This window comes from Pomacea canaliculata, linkage group LG12, assembly GCF_003073045.1.
Source record: "Pomacea canaliculata isolate SZHN2017 linkage group LG12, ASM307304v1, whole genome shotgun sequence".
NCBI lineage: Eukaryota > Metazoa > Mollusca > Gastropoda > Architaenioglossa > Ampullariidae > Pomacea > Pomacea canaliculata.
Window position 1 is genome coordinate 21,701,316 of NC_037601.1, and position 20,733 is coordinate 21,722,048.

Below are 20,733 nucleotides of genomic sequence, written 5' to 3' on the forward strand. Positions count from 1 at the left end.
ATAGCCTTAACGCAATATCAACACTTTGGGTTTTCTTTAAGGACAACAGCAGCTAAATTCTGATCAATCTTCTTTTTTTGACAGAGGTTAAGTTCCAATTTTTCTGTACCATTTGGCTTTCTCAGGAGAAATAGGGTAAGAAAATATACTTTAAGCTAAATGTGGCTTCTCGGATTCTTGCCTTTATGCAGGCACATTTTACAGATTCAGTTTGCATAATTGCGCCTCCCTGAATCAGCTTTTCCATTGTTTAATCTACAAAGAAATCCTCTTAAATGGGACTGTCTAAAAAAAAACTCTGCCATTGGTAAAGTTCGCTTTAGCAAATGCAGTACAGCTGCACGTTCCTGCGAAACATGCGTGAACGCGAACAGATCACCAATCGTACAGTCTTGGCATCTCAAAGAAAACTAATTCATGTCACGCATGCGCATCGAATACATGGGCCAGAAATCACATCGGTCGACTACAACGCCCTCCAGTGAGAAAATTATGCATTACTGGTAAGCTGTAGTCAAAGTAGTACATTCTAAATTGTACAAGTCCCAAAATTTCACTTCTGCTTGATAGTCCAATACCGCTAGCAAGTGGCGACTGAAAGATTTTAAAGGCTTTAAGTTACGGAATGAAGCAACCAAAATACAAATGAGGTCGCCGCCATCTTGGTATAGATTGGTCTGATTTAGAAAAAATAAAGAATTCACGAATCGCGTAAAATTTTTCATATTTGAAACGGTCGTCAAACTGTAAAGTGATTATCCTTTGGCACAGTGGTAGAGAGATACGACCCAGCGATGGCGAGTCCCGTGCTGACATGGAGAGCTAGTGAGTGCATGCTAGCTGGCCGACAGCGCCTCTATGTGTGGGCTGTTACAGAGGGCGCTTGTCTTGGGGGCGCTGAAAGTCAAGCTTACCCCTCCTAGCGGCAACATCACCTGTATCTTAGGATTGCGTACCTTTCGCCAACGGATGGTTACCTGAATAAATATTTCGAACGAGATGCTTTGTTGATTAACATCTTGTTATGACTAGCAACAATGGCGGCTTGGTACTATGCAGTGAAACTATTCAGACTATTATCAGGCAAAATGGGGAAAGCGGGAGTAACAAAGAAGTAGACCGATATAGACTGAGTCTAAAGATTGTATTTCTGAAGAAAAAAACATAAATAACAGTGGATATTTATCTGAAACCGCAATTAACTGAGAGATATTGTAATTTAAAAGTAAACGTCGTTACGATGATGGAAACCTGCAAACGACATTATCACTTCCTCGATGAGTAGGCCTGCCTTGTGCTGACGATAATGAATGACATGATGTACATAGTACATTATGGTGCAAGAGAAAGAACATTTATAGGAACAGAAGGCTACAAGAATTTCATTTAAACAAGAATTTCAAAGACAATGAGTTTAAGCTGAGAACATTTTATTTTAACCGTTGCTTACCACGAAACGCAAACAGGCTGTTTGGTATTTTCTATTTTGAGGTCGGTTTAGCGCTAATATCGAAAGCTGTTAAGAGTATAGAGAGTGCTTTTATTAGATCATTAACCATTAAGCATTTGATGAATGAAGACCATTTTAATATTTTATTTAAGTAACTTTTGAGCTTTAAAGAATAGTTTTAAAAGATGAGAACTATAAAGCAGGGCTAGAAGGGAAGCTTGCATGTCTGTGACATAACCCACACTAAATATCATTGCACATGTGGCATAACCAATTAGGTTTTGACACATCACACAGCTTTGTTACATGCAATCTACGGAGATATATAACTTAATATCCATGTATGAACCAGTTTATTACAACCTGGCATCTTGTATACAGCGGCGTTGGAAGATGCTTGACTTTAAGGGGGCTCCATGGTGACAGTACAAGAGGTTTACATTCTTGCAGTATCTTTTATGATTGCAAGGCTGCCCTCCTAGCACCCCTCTTCATATGCCACTGCATGTGCATTATATTTAACCGTTGTGATTGGGCAAGAATTACAACATTGACACAGAAGCTGACAAACCATGTCATTCTCAGCCAGGACAGAATGGAGAGTCGAAAGACATGCTGTAAGAACATAAGAATCATGAAATGTACACCCATATGAAGGCAATTGAATATCAGCAACCACATTTGTTGGGCTACATTTATTTTTAACCAAAAATAATTAGCTAAGATTGATGCCAGGGTTCTGTCCTGCTTCCTCTTCCTAAAAAATGTCATATTCACTAGTATTTGTTTAAGCCACATGATGATGACTAGAGTTTCTTGTGTTACTTCCTGTGATTGTAGTCTCTTACTTGAGCTTAGTAACATTGATAGGGGGTCCGTTATGCATGATGAATACTTAAGACATTGTTGTGAAGAGGATGAACTCTTTGTATTGCACAGTTGTTAATTCATGCCTGTTTTTTTTTTTTTTCAGTTTAGGTGGGCAGGGCTTAGGAAATCTTCATGGATCCCAGTGAGGTTGTGGAGGCAAATGTATCCACCCAAAATCTCAATGACCTCCAGAACTATCTTGTCACTTTTAATAAAGAGATTGAAGTCACTGGTCAGTCAGCCATCCCAGTCATTGGTGATGCTGACAGCTCGGATCCTGTCACAGATATGTATACACCAGGATCTGTGGCCCAGACGCTGCAGTCTGGACCTGATGCCACTGGGGCCAATCATTTTAGCACATCTTTCTACTCGGAGCAGTCACTGCTGGATTCCAGTCTTGGTGATGATACTTCACAAAACATACACTCCTTAGTGAACACAGTGGACGGGGAAGATAATGACATTGTTGAACAGATTAAGCAGGTATACTAACATTTTCAGCTAAAAAATTGTGTCTTCGATTTTAATTATTGATTGAAAGTTGATAGCAAGATGGGTGGTGGTGTGTGTGGGAGAGACAGAGAAAACATATGCACACAAAGTTATGAATGTACAGTAATCCCTCGCTACTTCGCGCTTCACCTTTCGAGGCTTCACTGTTTCGCGGGTTCTCAAAAGAAATTAATGGGAAAAAGGATTTGCGGAGCTACGCTTCTTCGCGGATTTTCTGCAAAATTTGATCAGTGGAAAATATATATTATGAATTTTTAGACATCTGAACCACCTGGGCCCAACTGAAGGGGCTGCCCAAAACCAGGTCCATTGGCAAGGTGTTGTTGCAGCCCTATGCTCCTCAGAGGAGCAACAAGGAATAAACTATACTAAACTAAATGAATTCTTTGATTAAAAAAAAGCCAAAGTGTATAAAAATATATAACTATAAAATTTTTTACATTATATGTGTGGCAGAGAGAGATTTAGTTGGTTTATTGTTCTATTTCAGGCACTGTATTACTATACAGTACAGTACATATTATTTGTTTGTTCTTTTATTTGCTGTAAATGTATAATACATGTGCAGAACAGCGTGGGAATGGTTATTAAGGAAATGAGAAAGGTTTATGCAGTGTAAAAGTATGGGGAAGGGTTTGTTAAGGCTTTAATATAGTGTATAAATATAAAAATAAATATATCGTTTCTATTTCATGGATTTTCGGTTATTGCCGGTGGTTCTGGAACGCATCTTCCACGATAAACAAGGGATTACTGTATGTCATTGGCTTTCTGCATGATTTCGCTTGCAGTCATGTTATTTCAATTTAATTTCCTTGCAAAAGAATGAAGTTACAATTTTTTAAGCTATTATTTGATGTCACATATTTAGAGCCTACCAATGTTAAATTTCAAAGAAAATTGTATCCTTACATTTTAGGGTAACACTTTTCATTTTGTAAAATATTGTCTTGGTTGCAGGAGGTTCCTAATGTTGGTGACCTAGATGATAGCATGGCAGCGGTGCATGCTCAGCTGGCCGGCCTCACCAGCGCTATCTCTGATCTGACAGGATCATCACAAGAACTCATCATGACCTCTACTGGAGATGGTCTTGAAGCTCATGAAGGCAAGGTCATTCGCATTGTTTCTCTTGGACAAGATGGAAGCGTATTGTCATTAGGTGATGGGAGTCAAATGCAGATCATGAGTGAGGATGATTTGCAGGGATCAGCAGATATCAAGGTATGGGCAGCATATTCTTATGTTTATATATATATATCAGAGTATGTGACTCTGTGTGTGCGCATATCATAAATAAAATAAAGACATTTTGAAACAATTCCTCATCATTTTAAAGATTATAATTAGTTAAGTTTATAGTCATATATTCTCTGTCATGATTTTGGCAGTGAGTGGAAATAACAAGAGAGTTATAGTCTAAAAAGTGCTGGATTATGGCCGTACCTGATGCTGCACTAAAGAGCTGCTGTCATCATTGTTTAGCTTCTAAACAGTTCCAATTCCTGTTGAAACTGATTTGTAGGGCAGCATAGACTCCAATTTTCATTCAGATATATATTGTACATGAGTTTACTAATCAACTATCAGTCCAATTATAATTCTCGAGAATGTATCAGAAGGATAGGGGGATATCAAACTAATTAAAAATAAAGCATCCAGTAGATTTAGTTTTTTTTATAATAGCTGGTTATATTTTAGTGTAAAATATCTCCTGATATATTTCTTGATGGTGTTGTCTGGGGTCTGTGTGATTTATGCGTTTGCCCATTTTAGGATATTCCAGTCATGCTGGAACCACTGGGACAGTCCGTGATGATGACATCCAGTGACCAAGAGTTGCTGACCAGTGCCAGTTCCTCATCAACTGATGTAAGCACCAGCACTGTTGTGGCTCATGGGCTGCAAAGTGCCCTAAACACTGGTGTCTGCACTGTTACTCCTCGCCTAGTGACTTTGCAGAGTGTTGGGGATGGGTCTCAATCTCAGGTCATTGCTGTGCAGCCAGCTGGAGAAATTTCAGCTGACTCCTTGCAGGTGGGGGTTCAGTCTTAGACTAGGTCTAGTTGCTTTTCTGGTAAATGTAACATGTTATAATTTTTTTCTTGTTACTGTTGTCAGTAGATAGGACAGTAAAGAGGATAAAAGAAATAGTTTTATGTAAAAGTAAGATTGGATTTGAATGCAGATATCGTTTTGACGAAACTAAATGTTATCAGCCTTTGAATATGAACTTCTGATCATAAGATGATGTTGTTTATTATATGGTTGAATTTTGCAGATAATGGGTCAAGGCAGTGACCAACTGATTAATACTGCTGGGACCCCGGTTATTCTTAATGCAACCAATACACTTCAGACCTTGGCCATAGTACCCTCCGAAGGTGAAAATGGAGAAGTCAACTATGTATTGATCATGTCGCAGCCTGATGGAACCAGTAAGGAATTAGTTGCCCAGGGCCTCACCCTTGATGCCAGTGATGTTTTTGACTTAAAAGGTGGCAGTGATGAGTTCACCGAGGAAATCATCGAAGAAGATGGGACAACAAAGCGAATCTTGAAAATCACACCAAAGAAACTCTTTCATGGAAATTCGTCAGATCTGATGTGCCATTTTTGTGCATACACTAGTCCCAAGCCGTACTTGCTAAAACGACACTTGAAGTCTCATTCAGAAGACCGTCCTCACAAGTGTGAAATTTGTGATCGGGGTTTCAAAACATGTGCTTCTTTAACAAACCATGTAAACACCCACACCGGCACACGACCACACAAGTGCCGTCAGTGTGATGCAGCATTCACCACTTCAGGTGAGCTTGTGAGACATGTTCGCTATCGCCACACCTTCGAGAAACCACATAAGTGTCCAGATTGTGATTATGCTAGTGTTGAACTCAGTAAACTGAAGCGCCACATGCGCTCCCACACAGGAGAAAGACCCTATCAGTGTCCAAACTGCAGCTATGCCAGTCCTGACACATACAAACTCAAACGTCATATGCGGATACACACAGGGGAAAAGCCATATGAATGTAATATATGCCATGCAAGGTAAGGTATTTGTATGTGGATGCAAAGAACCAGTGTACTTCTGTGTTGTTTTTATATATATGTATTCATATACACACACACACACAAATATATGTAATGAATCTTGATATCTGATTAAAGATTTTCCTGAATTTCATCCTCTGGATCAGAAATGAAGACGGAAGTTAAAAGATTATGATTATTACATTTTGTGAAAGAGTACTTTTTTTTCTTCAAATGGCTTGAAAAGAGATGGTCACTTTCCCTGGCCTCATCAACATGATATATATTTCTGACATGGTGTAAAACAGCAACAGCTGTCTATAGTGATTTTAGGTATAAACATAGTTGAAGCTCTAACTTATGGACCTCCTATATAATGACTTTGGCTTTTTCTGAAAATCAAATACCCACTTTGGAGACTGTGATGAGCCCATCAAAAATGTGAAAGAAGAGCTGGACATCTCCTTCATTCATGTGTGTCTCCATTTCTGTTTTGGGGAATTTAAAGGAAATTCTTTAGATTTTTGAACCTCTGCCTGCATAGATATGCAAATGTGTATGTATACATATGAAAGATTTGCAGTAGATTACCAGGATTTATTGGTAAGTTTTTAAAGACGCAAGTGTGTGCATACACTTGTGAATGTTTGTGTGCGTGTTGGGGAGGGTTATAATTGGACTTTTTAAAACTTTTTTTTATTAGAAATCTATAGAGAATAGATTGGTTAACTCTGATCCTGTGTTGCCCTTTCTCTTCACCTAACAAGAAGATTCTGTTGTTCTTATTCATGTCTGTGCTGTACTGTGTTGTGCTATGCTTGTTGTATTGTTTGTGTCTTATGTTGTTTTTTCTTTCCTTTGGAGATCTAAAATATTTCAGTGTCAGCTATGCCATTTTTTTCAAGAAATGTTTGAATAGTCTTTGCATCCACATGAAGTGTTGTAGATTATATCACTGTTCAAAAGTGGTCCCAAAAGGGCTATCAACGGGTGAAAGGGAGAGAACATTTTGTTTCAAGAGCTGTAGATGTGTCCTCCCTTGGTGTTTAGCTCCAAACATTACAATGCCTGGAGATTGACACAAAAATGGTTAACCCTATTTGGTACTTTGCTTACTGCTGCATCAGGTTACCACAAAATGTGCTTGGGGTTAAAACATAAAATTCCTAGCCTGAGTAATGCTTAAAGTTAACATTAAGGAGGTTGAATAACCAGTATTACTTTTCTTGAGCTTTAGTAAAACTTTAGCTCAAAATATTGTAGATCACAAGGACTGAAGTATTGAGGTAGACAAAAATATCTGCAATAATTGAATGAACATTTTAAGTGTCTTTAAAGATTTGAATGGGGGCCACTGAGGACGTAAAATCTTTTAAAGTAAAGGAAGAAAGCCATATATAAATGTTTGGCCAGTTAACTGTGTGATATGCATTTATGAATAAAAGCTCTAGTGGAGTGACTGTACAGATCAAAGAACAGAACATTTATCATTATTGTTTAAAACTTACACATGCAGATGCGCATGCGTGCACACACACACACATGTACTTACGTACATACTACTTAATAACACTATTCACATTCAAAAGTAAGCGAATTCTTGATATTAATTTTACTCATTTGTGTGACTTTTCTTGATGTAGGTTCACTCAGTCTAACAGCCTAAAGGCACACAAGCTGATTCACTCTGGCAACAAGCCAGTGTTCCAATGTCAGTTCTGCCCTACTACTTGTGGCCGCAAGACGGACCTCAAGATACACATGCAAAAGCTGCACTACAGTGAAGAGCCACTCACCTGCCGCAAGTGTGGCAACAGCTTTCCAGACAGGTAGGTGCTGTTACAGCTTAAACTGAAAGCTATTATGTGGATTAGCATTATTATTGGTGAGCTTGATATACAAGTACTCTTTATTATGTCTCCAACCATGAACATGCAGATTTGTGTTAATGTCCTATATGTTGGTAGCTGTCTCTTATTTTAAGACGCTAATGAAATGTCAGCTCCATATAGAAGGAAGTAAGATTATGAAGGCCAAAGTACAGTGAAATATTGGAGGTCACAGTAAATTTTTGTCTCCAAAGATTCAAGAAAATTTAAACTATTGATGGCATTTTTTCTAGCTAGGGTTGTGCATTTCCCACTAGTGGAGCTGTGATAAAATATCTCCTCACCAGGTATAGAAAGGTTCTAGCTAGTAACTGTTGTTCTCACTTTCTTTTGGCAGATATACATTCAAGATGCATATGAAGACACATGAAGGTGAAAAATGCTATAAATGTGACGAATGTGATTATGCAGCATGTTCACAGCGCCACCTGGAGTCTCACATCCTCACACATTCAGGTGAGAAACCGTTTGAATGTGATGAGTGTGAGCATGCCTTTCGTCAAAAGCAGTTGTTGAAAAGACATAAAAATCTTCACCACACAGTGGATTACCAACCCCCACCACCTCGTGACAAGAATCATGACTGTACAGCATGTGATAAATCTTTTGCCCATCGTGGAAATCTTATGCGCCATATGGCTCAACATACTTGTGATTTCTCAGAGGATGAAACACCTGCTGTTACCAGTGAAGGTAAGTAGAATTAGTGGATACGTTTGAGTTTTGCCAGCTTTGAAAAAATAATAGATGGGTTTCAACTAGCTTTCTGTAGTGTATACATAATATTGTCCTATTTCTTCTTCGTATTATCAAGAAGGTCTTTATTTCTAACCATTAATAAAAGTACTGGTAAGCTGCTTAACTAAACTTGAAATAAACTTTGAAGCTTATTCTTTTAGTTTCAGTATCATGCAAATATTTAAAACAATTGTTGATTAATGCTGATAGTAAATATGCACAGTCATAGCCTGTCATTTGATTTCTTACTATAATGGATTTCTATATATATATATAAAACCAGGTTATTAGGACATCTGGCTTCTACTAGCATAAATTGTGCTCTAAGGATCTCATCTAAGAAATCTAATTATGCAATTAGGTTGCATATACACCTGTGTAGCAAGTAAAGTTTTCAGTAAGTCAGGTCTAAAAAACTGTGCACACAGCATATATTATCAGCAATGTATAGGGAGCAGAGTTTCCTGTAATATGGAAATATGAACAAATTAGATCCAAATCTCATAAACAAAATTTAGAGAAGCCAAAAAAGTTTAAAAAAATTTGTCAAGGGATCTTAAAATGTGAAGGAGTTCAGGTTGAGGGTCTTATTAAGTAAAATATTTTGTAAAAAAAAAATCAGAAACATAAAAGTTGATATTTTGTGATTATATGTTATCAAATCAGTGACAAATTCTTACATACATTAAACGTAGAACTAATAATTAATTTATTGACATCGAGGATGAAGATTATAATATATTAACACATACATTGATGTGTACATTTTACCTGCTGCTGATTGATAACTGCTCCCTAAAAATGTTTAGATCAAGGGCTAAAAAACGTCCAACACTTCTAACTCGGGGTTTGAAAGCCCCCAACAATTTTAACTAGAGATAAACACTGGTGGGGAGTGGGATCAACTGACAAGAATCTAGTTTCTTTGTCTTAGTTATGTTGTCTTCTTACCTAGCTTGTGCTGATTATATGTTGATTCAGAAGCAGTCGTATTATTAAGAGATTATTATTGTTTAACTCACTGTAACTGGGCTATTTACTGCATAGTTTTTGCCAGTGTTGCATTAAAGTGTAATGACCAAAATGATTAACTGTAATTAGTTGTAATGATTAGTGTAATCTGGGCCCAGTTTGTTAATTTCAGTTGTGTGAATTAAGGTAAATGTGCCAGCCACAAGGAACTAGTTAAATTTAGCTATTGAAATACTCAGATTTCTATGCATTAATTTATGCAACTCTGGAATATTTTGTTTCAGTCGTCAGGTATTGCATAAATTAACTGTTATTTTTATTTACAATCTAGACATGAAATTAGGAATGGAAATGATTTTTGCATATATTCTTTAAACTTAAAATAGGGTCAAGAGAAGGTGGATCCTTGCGGACAATCACTGCTGACCATATACTACATGGAAATTTAATGCAAGAGTGGCGAGAAGGAAAACTGGGCAATGCGCCACAAGTAGTCATTGTGCATCCAGACGGACGAATTGAGGAAGTCACACCAAAGTTACAGGTATGTAGACATAGAAATTCACACAGAAAAGTCTCATCTGTTTAAACATTTTACAGGTTAAATTAACTGTAAATTAAATTAATTTAAAGATTCTGTCAGGTTGATCGAATATATCCTTCCGTTGTAACAAAAATGTATTATGATTGTATTTACTTTTTCCTGGTGGGGAAGTTGGGGAGCACGGATATAGATTAAGCTTAGCTTTGTAATGTCACAGATTTTGTTTTAATTTGTTATTAAATTTTTCTTGTACTAAAAAAGGTTAGGTTTAGGATTTACTAAAGAAGGTTTAATCTTTTATAAAACAAGTTTTTGTTTTTTGTCATTTTCACCAGAAACCAGAAACTTTGCAGTGAATGTTAGCATCAAATTTATTTTGTCCAAGCACCATTCTGACATAACAGCATTGGTCACAAATTGTCACACATATTTCAGTGGCTATTTTTCTGAAGCAATTTTTTTTCTTTAGAGCATTTTGAGCAAAAAGCTTAATTGTTAATTTTAGCTTAATTTCATTTCCCTGCATAACAGTAATAAACTTTTAGAAAAAGAAGACAGTCATTTTGAAATGATGTACGCCATTGCTGTGTTTATGTTAAAAGTAATTTACAAGTGAGGCAATACTGATGCAAATAGCAGTCCCATAGATCAGACTGGTTGGTAACCCACAGTTTAACTTGTTTCAGCTACCACCTGATCGTTCAGTTGATGATCTTCTGGCTTCTTTAGAAGGCTCACAATCTAAGGGGACAAACTCTGGATCAACAAGAAAAGAAAAGGATGGTTTGAAAAGCGCTGAGAAAGGAATTATAGCAAACATCTCTGATGATGGTTCTGATACCGATGATGATGGAAATGTGAGTTTAAAGTTTCTTTTATTAAACTTTCTGACCTCTATTATTGTGGTTGTTAGGGCAGTAACCAATAATAATCACAACATAGATTTTATATATTGCATTTCCCCACTTTACAGCAGGCATATATACCGTACTTGAAACAAAAACAAATACCAGTATAGATGCAAAATGAATGGAACCTTCATTCAGACACACCAAATGCATCAGCAAGTAGAAGTGTTAAGACACTGCTTTGGAGCAGGTCAACAGTTTGAGGGTCATCATTGGAGTTTCACTAGAATAATTGCCAATCTTGCATATAGGTGCTTGATTTATCAGGGAAGGAAAAAGGTAATGGATATGGTTGGGATCCACCTTCCACTAGGGATACCCTGAACATGAGGAACCATTGGCAGTTCCTCATCCCTGGTTCAACAAGTTTATGGGACCATTTACCTTTACATCTAGGAACATTGAGTCTAGTTTCAGCTGGCAATGTCTAGTCTGATTGAACTAGGTAGCACTTTGCTTATAATTTAGAGCTTATAATCTAGCCAGTGTAATAGTTTCCCTCTTTCTTTCAAATAATTTAAAATTTATTTCTGTTCAGCGAGAAGCTGGCACCCAAGTTGAGCTGGAATCAGATTCTGATGAAGATGAAGATGATGGTCCAGAAGGGCTGGTATCACAGCAGATCAAGGATGTCTTGTCTACTGAGCAGCTGCTGAATGAACTGGGACAGGCAAGAAGTCAAGGGGAGGTGACTGGACTGAGCCCAGTTCTTGAAGGAGGTGGTGTGACACTTTATTCAGCTGGGGCAGATCTGGAGAGTGTAATAGCCACTCTGCCTTTGCACACGTCTTGTCAGGTGGACAACCAGCATCATCATGTTCATCAGCATGAAGCGGAAGTGCAGCAGCACCAGGTAGATTTAATGATCCATGTCCTCTTTTTCAGAAATATCCATGGGTAAATAGCCAGTATTACTATTTAAATAGGGTTTCTTATAGATCAGAGGTGGAGAACCTTTTTTTCTGCCAAGGGCGATTTGGATATTTATAACATCATTTGCAGGACATACAAAATTATGAATTTAAAAATAGCCTGCTATATTTAGTCAAGCTGTAGTTTTGCCCCAGTACTTTTGCAATGTATACACCCCCAGCCTGCCTGACACTGACAGTCCTCTGAATCATCAGAGTTCAGGCAAATAGGCCACAGGCAGCAGATGAGAAGCATACATGTCTCTCCTGTCATGTACTTGTATGTGTCCTGTCTATCCTGCATTAGAGGTTCTTTGCTAGTCCTATAAAATTTATTATGATGATTCACTTAATATAATTTATGTTACCATGATAAAAGCTCTTGTTTATTAAATTTCAAGTCCTGGCTGTGATTGCCTTGGTTGGGCCAGACCATGGGTGAGATGTTTCCTGTCCCTGTTATTGATGATCCTTTTTTTTTTTTTAGGAGTAGTTCTTCCTTTTGGTAGAGTTTATTTGACAAATTGAAAAGAACTTTAAGAATAATTCTTAGGGTTTGAATTAAAAAATGGGAGGTGGGTGGGGGGTTTCTATTTTTTATTTTAGGATATAAACAAAGAGTGAGATTAAGAAACATAGACATGATTTGAGCTGCTAAATATTTTGAGAGACATTGACAAGCTACAACTTTTTGAAAAAGTGTCTTTAATCTTTCTTTTAACTGTATTTGGCTGCAGTTAATGTCTGCTGCTATTTGTAATCTTTTGTTGAAAAAATGTATATACTTAGAATTCCTTTTCCAGATACCTACCATTGATGCCCCAGAAATTTTAGCACATCTGGATTTTGCAAATAAAGTAATCAAACAAGAGAAGCCTGAGGTTGACACAGACTGCATCTCGGTTCCATTGTCCCTTCCTCTGGCACAAGTCTCCAGTCAGGGTATTCCTGTCTCCTCCCCTGGGGATCTTCTGACCATGAGCAGTAAGCATAATCACTCTCAACCCATGATTGTGACTGTAACGGGAGCCAGCATTGGGAACCTCAAGACCTCAGCAGCAAAGACATTTGCAGTGGTTTCAGGGAGCAGCTTGTTGAAAGCTACAGAAAGGAAAACCCGGTAGGTGTTCTGGTCCTCTTTTTCTCCCCATTCCTCCTAAAACAGTTGCCTCCCTTATCTGTATTTCTCCAGTTTTCCATTCTATGCTCCCTCAGGGTCGCCTGGTAGTGTAGTTAACACACTTGTCTCCACTGCAGTGAATGGCTCAGGGTTTAGATCTTGTCTTGGGACTAAGTGACCTGTCCACAAGGCTGGGGCATTGGGGGTTTTCTCTGATTAATCCGGTTTCCTAACCCACTCCTCTCCTCATATAGTGTGAAATCGTTGCAAGGTTGAAGCAATTTTCTACCAAATAAACCAGTCAAACCAACCTAAGCTCCCTGCCTTACTCTTTCCTACCCCAATATACCTGTACATTTTAAAAAACTGAACCATTGCTCAGAAAGTATCCCTATCAACAAATGAATCAGCATACTTTATTAATGCATCTCAGGATTAAAAAGTAAAAATCTGTGATCATCATGCAGACCAATGCTGAATTTTTATTTTGTGTGTGAGTGCAACTGTTAGAGATGTGAAGCATATGCAGACCTGCATGTACATTCAATATGTTGAACTGAAAAAAAAGACTTTAAGTGGCATCTCCAGAATATTATTAGCTTTTCTTTATTCAGGAGCATGAAGAGGAAGGAAGAAGTGGAACAAGCATCTCCTGCCAAGCGAACAAGACGAGCTGTAGCTGGTCAACGATATACCTATGTTTAGGAGTTATTTTGTTTGATTTTTGTAAGTCATGTCATTTTGAAATTTGTTATGATTAAATAAATAAATGTTTTTAAATGCTTTTTTTCATCTGGGTTCAAAAATGCACTGCAATTTGTTTTAGATAGGTATAGTCTTTAGGTGGTGGTTTAATTGGGAAGCAATTACAATTTCTGACATTAACAGGTAATGAATTATTTAGAACTGTTCCTGACTAGGGTATAAAACAGTACATCTGGATTTAGCAACAGACTTCCAAGGGTAAACTATTTTGAAACATTATATTGTTTAAGCAAATTTTATTTTTGTTTTAATGAAATCTTTAGAGAAAAAGTGCCCACATATTTTATTTTAAATGGTAACTGGTCTTTCATTTTATTTATTTAGTTTTCGAATTTTTTTTTTTACAAAGCTGATATTTTTCTGTTTTTTGCAGATGTCAACAACATTCCAGATGACCCCAGAGGCAGCTGTGCCAATTAAAATGAAAAACAATAACCCCAAACTGGAAATGTTACTGTCAACTTCATTGGAAATCACATTCTTTGATCTTGCCATGCACTTTTCTTGTTTTCCCCTTTAAAACTTTATTTTTTTGGCTCCATTTCAATCCTGGCTACCTTTTTGTACCCTGCCATGTCCCAAACTAGAGTACAAAATGCTTTGTGCAAGCTATTTATGAACAGGTGAAAGGAATGGGGGCAAAAATGGACATACAGAGAAGAGACTGCAGCTGATTTGAATGGAAATATGTACAAGTTCATTTGTTATGCTGTTTATAAAATATAAATCACATATTAGTAAATTAATGTAGTAGATTAATATTTTATAACAATTATATATGACAAAGAGGAAAGTTGAAGGATAATTGCAAAGTGTGTGTGTAGTTTCATTCAAATGTGAAAACGTGTCTTCGTTCTTATGACAGAATGATAGTCTCTAAATGTGAAATACTGTGCAGATGTATACTTACATTTGTGCATTTTGTGCATAAAGAAAGCATGAGAAGGTCAGCTGTCAATGTATAATGTTAATTCTACCAAAACTTGCCAAAAGTTATCAGCTATTTGCTATTTATGTTGCATCAGAAAAATTTGGTTTATATTTATTTGCATTTTTTAAGTTCTTTGCTGTGCAGCAGACAAACTGAATACAGTCATAAACGACCAAATATGATTGCCAAGTGCTCCTTTAAAGCTGAAAGGTTAAAGCTTATTCCTCTGCTGATTCTGGATTGCTGATTCCTCAGCCTACATCAAGCCTTACACCACACTCCCCCCAAAAAGAAGAAAAATGTCTAACAAATCTAACAGCACAAACGATCCACAGAAAATTGATAAAAATTGCTGTGCCTTGAAAATAAAACCGACAGGCATGAAAAATTGGTGGGAGAAAGAAGCAACAGATCATCACAAATTTCTAGGCAAATGAAGATTTATCACTGACATGACTGTATTTTGTCCCTTGTGCACTACTGAGGTTTTCATGATCTTTTATAATGGTCCACTGTTATCACAACTATGACATAGGTACAAATTGTTGATAAATACAGCCATAACAGTCCAATGATAATCTCCAGCATTTTATAGCAGTTCACTGTGAAATGACATTGTTAAGGGTGAATGAACATGTCACAAACCATTTTCTGTTATAAAGGCAAAGTATATTATTACCTGACCCAATCTTGGCAAACATATATCTGGCTGTTTCAAAATTTTGTTTATTAATGAAGCTATTTTACTAGAGGCCCAACAAGCAGTCTTTTACAGAGGAACATGTGGGAGAGTTGTCAACCCTATTTTGAAAAGGAACTGTGGGTTCATAAACACTGATATCTAATGACACCTTCAGTGTGAGCATTTAAGGAATGAATCATTTTGCATGCACTCAAAAAAACGGCATGATGAAAATAAACACATCTGTTAATAAAAATGTGTTACTAAAATCTGGTTCATTTACAACCTTGACATTTCATAATATTAGCACTATTGTTTACTCTTGGTATGTGACATTGCTTTCCATTTGTGACTTATTTATGTGAAGGTTGTGCCTTACAATTCTGCTACTTTGTGTGTGTATGTGGGGGGAGAGGGAGTGGTGTTGGTGTGTGTGTGTGAGAGAGAGAGAATGAAATCTAAAGGAATCTCATACACAGCTGTATCGGGCACCTATTTTTACTTTTTTATTTGTACTAGTTTGTACACTATATAGATTGTTTGTGCTTTCATTTTTATTATTAAATGTGAAACTGTCCACAATTGTGGATAATAAATAATGCCAATTGAATAATTCTGGAATGCTTTCTTATTAATGTTGATGTCTTGTAAAAACCACACAAAAACCTTGCATAGATTCATTAAAATATAAATACGAGATAAAATCACAATACACCTTAATGAGCTATATATTATATGATAAATTTATCAAAACAATTGCGGACTTAGCTGCAGGATAACAGCTATTATGTTCCTAATTTCCGAAAAACATGGGATAACGATGCATGGAAGAGGAGAAATGGCAGTTATAATTACACTGAGCCTTAGAATTAGGGGTACAAAAGTGTTCGGCACAAGAAATGTTACTTAAAATTTCCTGTATTTTGGGAAAAAACTTATTTCAAGTTATTTCAACAATGGGGTTTGTTAAGCAAGCTCAGAGGAAGCAACAGGGCACTGAAACATCAGTTATATATTTAAAATTTGTTTCCATTCTATAGCTAAAGGCTTTGTAGCAAGTTTTTGAAATCAGTCGTGTCATATTCCGACGTGACTGACCATCCGCTTTAAATGTTGATAACGGAAGTATAAACATTCATTCAACGGTATCTGCAGAATTACTGGTTCAGTGTGAAGTTGAAAATAAGAATGTACAAGAAAGCTAAACATAATATACCTTAATTTGAAGTGTTTTGAGTGCTTAGTGTTCCTTAATTTGCAGCGTTGTATGCTCAGACTTCCCAAACATTCGTGCCTATGAACAAACTGATCAGTACCCAGCTGACTGCTTGACAATGACAATGACAATTCTCCAATCAGGTTTTCGTATTGGTGTGCTTTACAAACAGTTACTCATTTTTATTAAAGAAATTCTCTTAAAAATCAGCCTGCGGTACAACTTTCTTATGGGGAGTACCACCGTGTGATAGGAATAGTTTAGATTTTTTTTTTTTTTTTTTGGCGTTGGCTTATATTATTTTTACATAGGTATGAACTGTATGTCGTTTAATAAACCGCATGATAAAGATATTTTAGATATTTTAAATCTGCTAATATGATAGTTTGGGTTGGATTAGTTTTCAGGTGTGAGTAAAACGTCGCGATTTGGAGGATTATTGATTGTGATTGGTTGTTCTGTTCGTCACTTTAAGTCACGTGATATTTAGCGATGAATTGTGGGGGAGGGGGGTTGATTTGATTTGAGGTTAGCAGACGACAGCATGGCGAGAATTTGTGGTGTATATAGTTGTGGCGTTTACAGAAAAGTTGAATGCTGAGGAACCGGTAAAGTTTAGTAGAAAAACGTATTAAGTCGATGAACATGTGATGAGGCTGTTGTGTTTGAGTTGTGTCTTTGGAAAATTTCTTGAGGAAACAATTAAGTACGGGTGGTGCTGTTAGAAGTCGATTTATGACGAGAAGAGATCGAGTGGACGTATTAAATCAAACGTCTATGAATATTTTAAAATTGATTGCTTCTGGCGAGATTTTTCAAGTCGATCTGACTGGAGGAACTATGTAAGGAAACTTTGGTGGAATATTTTGAGTGCAATTTTGATCCCCCCCCTTTTTTTTAAAAGATCGACTAAATGACTAAATCGTCTGGAGACGATAAATTCTGTGAATATTTTAGATTGTTTTATGTTCCATATTTCACGTATCGACTGGAGTGAGCAGACCACGGACGTGTATAGGTAATACAAGTTCGTGAGCAGACGACGGGGGCCGAGCAGACGACAGCAAGCGAGTGCAGCGAACAGACGACACGACACAGGCCGTCTTTTGCATAGTTCCGCCTACAGGTAGGCCATTTGTTTCTATGAGCGTCGTGCGTTATGCTGTAGAAAGCTGTGCCCGGCTTAATTCTGTCCACTCCATCTGTCCTGTATATGTCCAATCACCTGTCGCTTAAAATCGTCTACTGTTGATCGCACGTCCCGCTTTGGTAAATCTTTCCTGACTCTCACCAGTTGCAGTCTTGAATGCTGTCAATTGTTTAAACTTAGATTTTCATTTCTGATTTACAGATACAGTCAAATCTCCCTACTATGCCACCTACCGGGACCGAGCAAAAGTGGCATAGTAGCGAGAGTGGCATAATACGGAGGGTTCGTAAAAACGGCTTTATTTGCTCAAGTTACCCGTCAGTCCAAAGCTCTCAAGAATAGTCGGTTGGCGCTAGCTGTCTCCTCTCATTCTCCCCCTAACCTCTTCATCCTCCACCCCTCCCAACCACATCCGCGCACCTGCATCCTGTCGCTAGTCGACCCCCTCCCGCTCTCCCTCTGTCACCTGACTGTCACCCGTCCAGCGACCTACCCCCATCGCCAGCCTCCACCCTCCCTGTGTGCGTGCTATGTTCCATCCCACCAGCGGCGGCGTTAGGGGGTGGCAAATGGGGCGGCCGCCCCAGGCCCCGCTCTCGAAGGGGCCCCGCGCTTCAGCCCCGAAGTAAGGTGACCAGAGGCTTTTGACCTCGTGTCCCGCCTGCTCATAAAATGTCCGGGCTGGACGCCCAATGTCCCGCTTTGTGGCAAGTCCATCAATGTCCCGCTTGTCTTTAAAAATACCGTACACTGATTCGCATCCGCGCCTTTGGTGTTGGCGGTGTCTTGCTGATCCCTATTTCTTTTTCGTCGCTCTGCGGGCTCCGGTGTTTGACCCGTGACGATAATGACCTGCCGGCCGATATCTTATTGCACGCGCCGCTGGTACATCGCCGGTGGTCGTCTGCTCGTCCCTCTTTAAGGTGTCAGCTTCTTTGGTTACGGTTGTTCCCCTTACTTCCCAGTGGTAACCCACTCCAGCAGGTGACTATACACCCCAAACCTAGTGATGTGTGGAATGGACAAATGAGTACACAATGGCTTTCACCTGCCGAATTCGTTGTGTACAGTGAAGCTGTTTGAAGTCGCTCGCTTTCCTTTGAAGGCAGCCTCTAACAACTCCATCAGACATGTCAGCCTGTTATTATTTTTTTATCTTTTTACTTTGTCTATGTTGGAATGATGCGGACCGCTGATTTCTAACTCTGTTATACTTGATAAAATACATTTTTTAGCAAATTAAGCTAGGCTGATTAAAAAAAAAAAAGAAAAGAAAACAAGTGCATTTTACATTTTGGCAGATGATGCCGATCCAAAGGCATCCACAGGCCGTACCCCTGGTATAGAGTTGTAGACTAATGTAGTTTGCTTGGTGATGGAGAGACGGGAAGAGAAAGTTTCACGGTGTTGTGAAGTAACTACGAAACAAGTTCCTTTGACATCTCTCACTTCAGGCTTAGAGGTTGTAGTGCCAATGGCGGGCCCCATCCTTTCCATTCACAGTGTCCATACATCAGTAACATATCCACCTCTTTACTGTCCATTCCAACTTGCTTGCAGGTCCCCCAAGTGGCACATTAATCCAGCGACCTCAATGCACGAACATTCTTCTAAACGGTTCATGCGCCATAAATCATTGTGTCCAGCGGCCCTGGGACACCTGACCCGTACCCCAACGCCCCCGTCTACCTTAGGTCTGGAAATTGTATACTGCAGGTGTAATGCTTAGGTGTTCCTTCTTCAGACCTTTCTGTAAGAGAAAAGAAAAAGAAGAAGGAGAACAATCCGATGACCAAGGCCAGGCCCGGGCCCGGGTACATCAGATACCCTGCCATCTCATCAAGCCTACGTCAAACGTTTCCCCTCACCTCTAGGCATTTCGTCCTCTCGCGTGTTTTCCGCTGCCCGGCATTTTATTCACTTCCAGTAATCCTCATACAAACATCGCCAGTGAAAAGACAGTTAAAGATGGAAACTTTGAAAGGACTTTTAATAGTGAGGTGCAACTTACAGCGAAAATTCAGGAAATCCTTGTGGAAAAATGTATGACACTATCTTGCAATGGCCCAAACTTTACAAGGAGATTCACGGTCTATGAAGTAAGGTTTCGGAGTAACAGCCTCGCCAAATGACGAAGGTGCCGGACCATTATTGGCACGATAATTTATACAGCGCCTCACCTGCACGTCCGCAAAGTTGGCTGAGCGCGAGATAAGGTAGGAATATTTTAATTTAAATTTTAAATACCGGTTTTCTATTTAAAATGGAATACTGTAGTGGCGTGGACAGATCTGCCGTTGAAAGCATCACTACTCGGCAAAGTCAGAGGAAAGTCCCCCCCCCCCACCCTGTTTATCGGCGTTCTTTGTCGGTGACGACACCATCATCGGCACGCCTCCTGCTTTCGCCCCCGAAACGTCTGGTCACCTAACCCGAGGTCATCTTTCTGACTTATTGCTATCTGTGTTAAACATGTTGTGACAACAAAATTTACGTTCAGAAAACACTTCTAAGTTCTAATTAAGCAAATTATTGAACCCATATCTTCACGTTAAACCCGACAATAATAACAAGCAGTTTATTAAGATATCGTCACCATATTTCGCTTCAAGAAAAAACCGCTACTGTCACAAACGGTGGGAAAGATTACGAACAATTAAAACACTAAATTCGCGTGTTATTTCGAGAACTAGATCTGGCCTATCTAACTGTATATAAATCTGTGCTTCTGACATCATATCAATAGGATATTGATACATGTACTCCATTGCCCCAGGCCCCGCGTATGCCTAACGCCGCCTCTGCATCCCACCTAACTGCAATGTCCCACACTACCATAGAGTATAATAATCGAGCACTGCGCGGAATTTCACAACTTGTGCCTTTTAACAATCACACAAAAGTGGCATAGTAGCGAGAGTAGGGGTGGCATAGTAAATTTTTTTTTACATTGAATTTATAGTCGGGACCGAGCAAAAGTGGCATAATACCGAGAGTGGCATAGTAGCGGGGTGGCATAGTAGAGAGATTTGACTGTA

General features: G+C 38.5%; 1 protein-coding gene across 5 annotated transcripts; it reads left to right on the forward strand.

The window, feature by feature from the left end:
- Positions 1 to 349: 349 nt before the first annotated feature.
- LOC112577248 (zinc finger Y-chromosomal protein 1-like) lies at positions 350 to 15,585 on the forward strand. Of its 5 annotated transcripts, XM_025260290.1 has the most exons (14): positions 1,099 to 1,491; positions 1,832 to 2,067; positions 2,424 to 2,806; positions 3,797 to 4,060; positions 4,613 to 4,873; positions 5,118 to 5,887; positions 7,513 to 7,698; positions 8,096 to 8,451; positions 9,855 to 10,012; positions 10,699 to 10,869; positions 11,459 to 11,773; positions 12,635 to 12,951; positions 13,566 to 13,677; positions 14,090 to 15,585. In XM_025260290.1, the coding sequence occupies exons 3-13, from the start codon at positions 2,453 to 2,455 to the stop codon at positions 13,654 to 13,656; spliced, it is 3,243 nt and encodes a 1,080-aa protein (XP_025116075.1). In that variant the 5' UTR covers positions 1,099 to 1,491; positions 1,832 to 2,067; positions 2,424 to 2,452; the 3' UTR covers positions 13,657 to 13,677; positions 14,090 to 15,585. The 5 variants fall into 5 exon arrangements, with proteins under 5 accessions (XP_025116074.1, XP_025116078.1, XP_025116077.1 ...); XM_025260289.1 differs by lacking the exons at positions 1,099 to 1,491; positions 1,832 to 2,067 and adding an exon at positions 350 to 503; XM_025260293.1 differs by lacking the exons at positions 1,099 to 1,491; positions 1,832 to 2,067 and adding an exon at positions 350 to 503 and having other exon boundaries at positions 8,096 to 8,214.
- Positions 15,586 to 20,733: the final 5,148 nt, after the last annotated feature.

Bases quoted from the DNA above. Each gene is read 5' to 3' on its own strand.
- LOC112577248 (XM_025260289.1), top strand. From the start codon at position 2,453: ATGGATCCCAGTGAGGTTGTGGAGGCAAATGTATCCACCCAAAATCTC. The intron at 4,874-5,117 runs GTGGGGGTTCAG...TGAATTTTGCAG, and splicing joins TTTCAGCTGACTCCTTGCAG to ATAATGGGTCAAGGCAGTGA. The intron at 7,699-8,095 runs GTAGGTGCTGTT...TTCTTTTGGCAG, and splicing joins GGCAACAGCTTTCCAGACAG to ATATACATTCAAGATGCATA.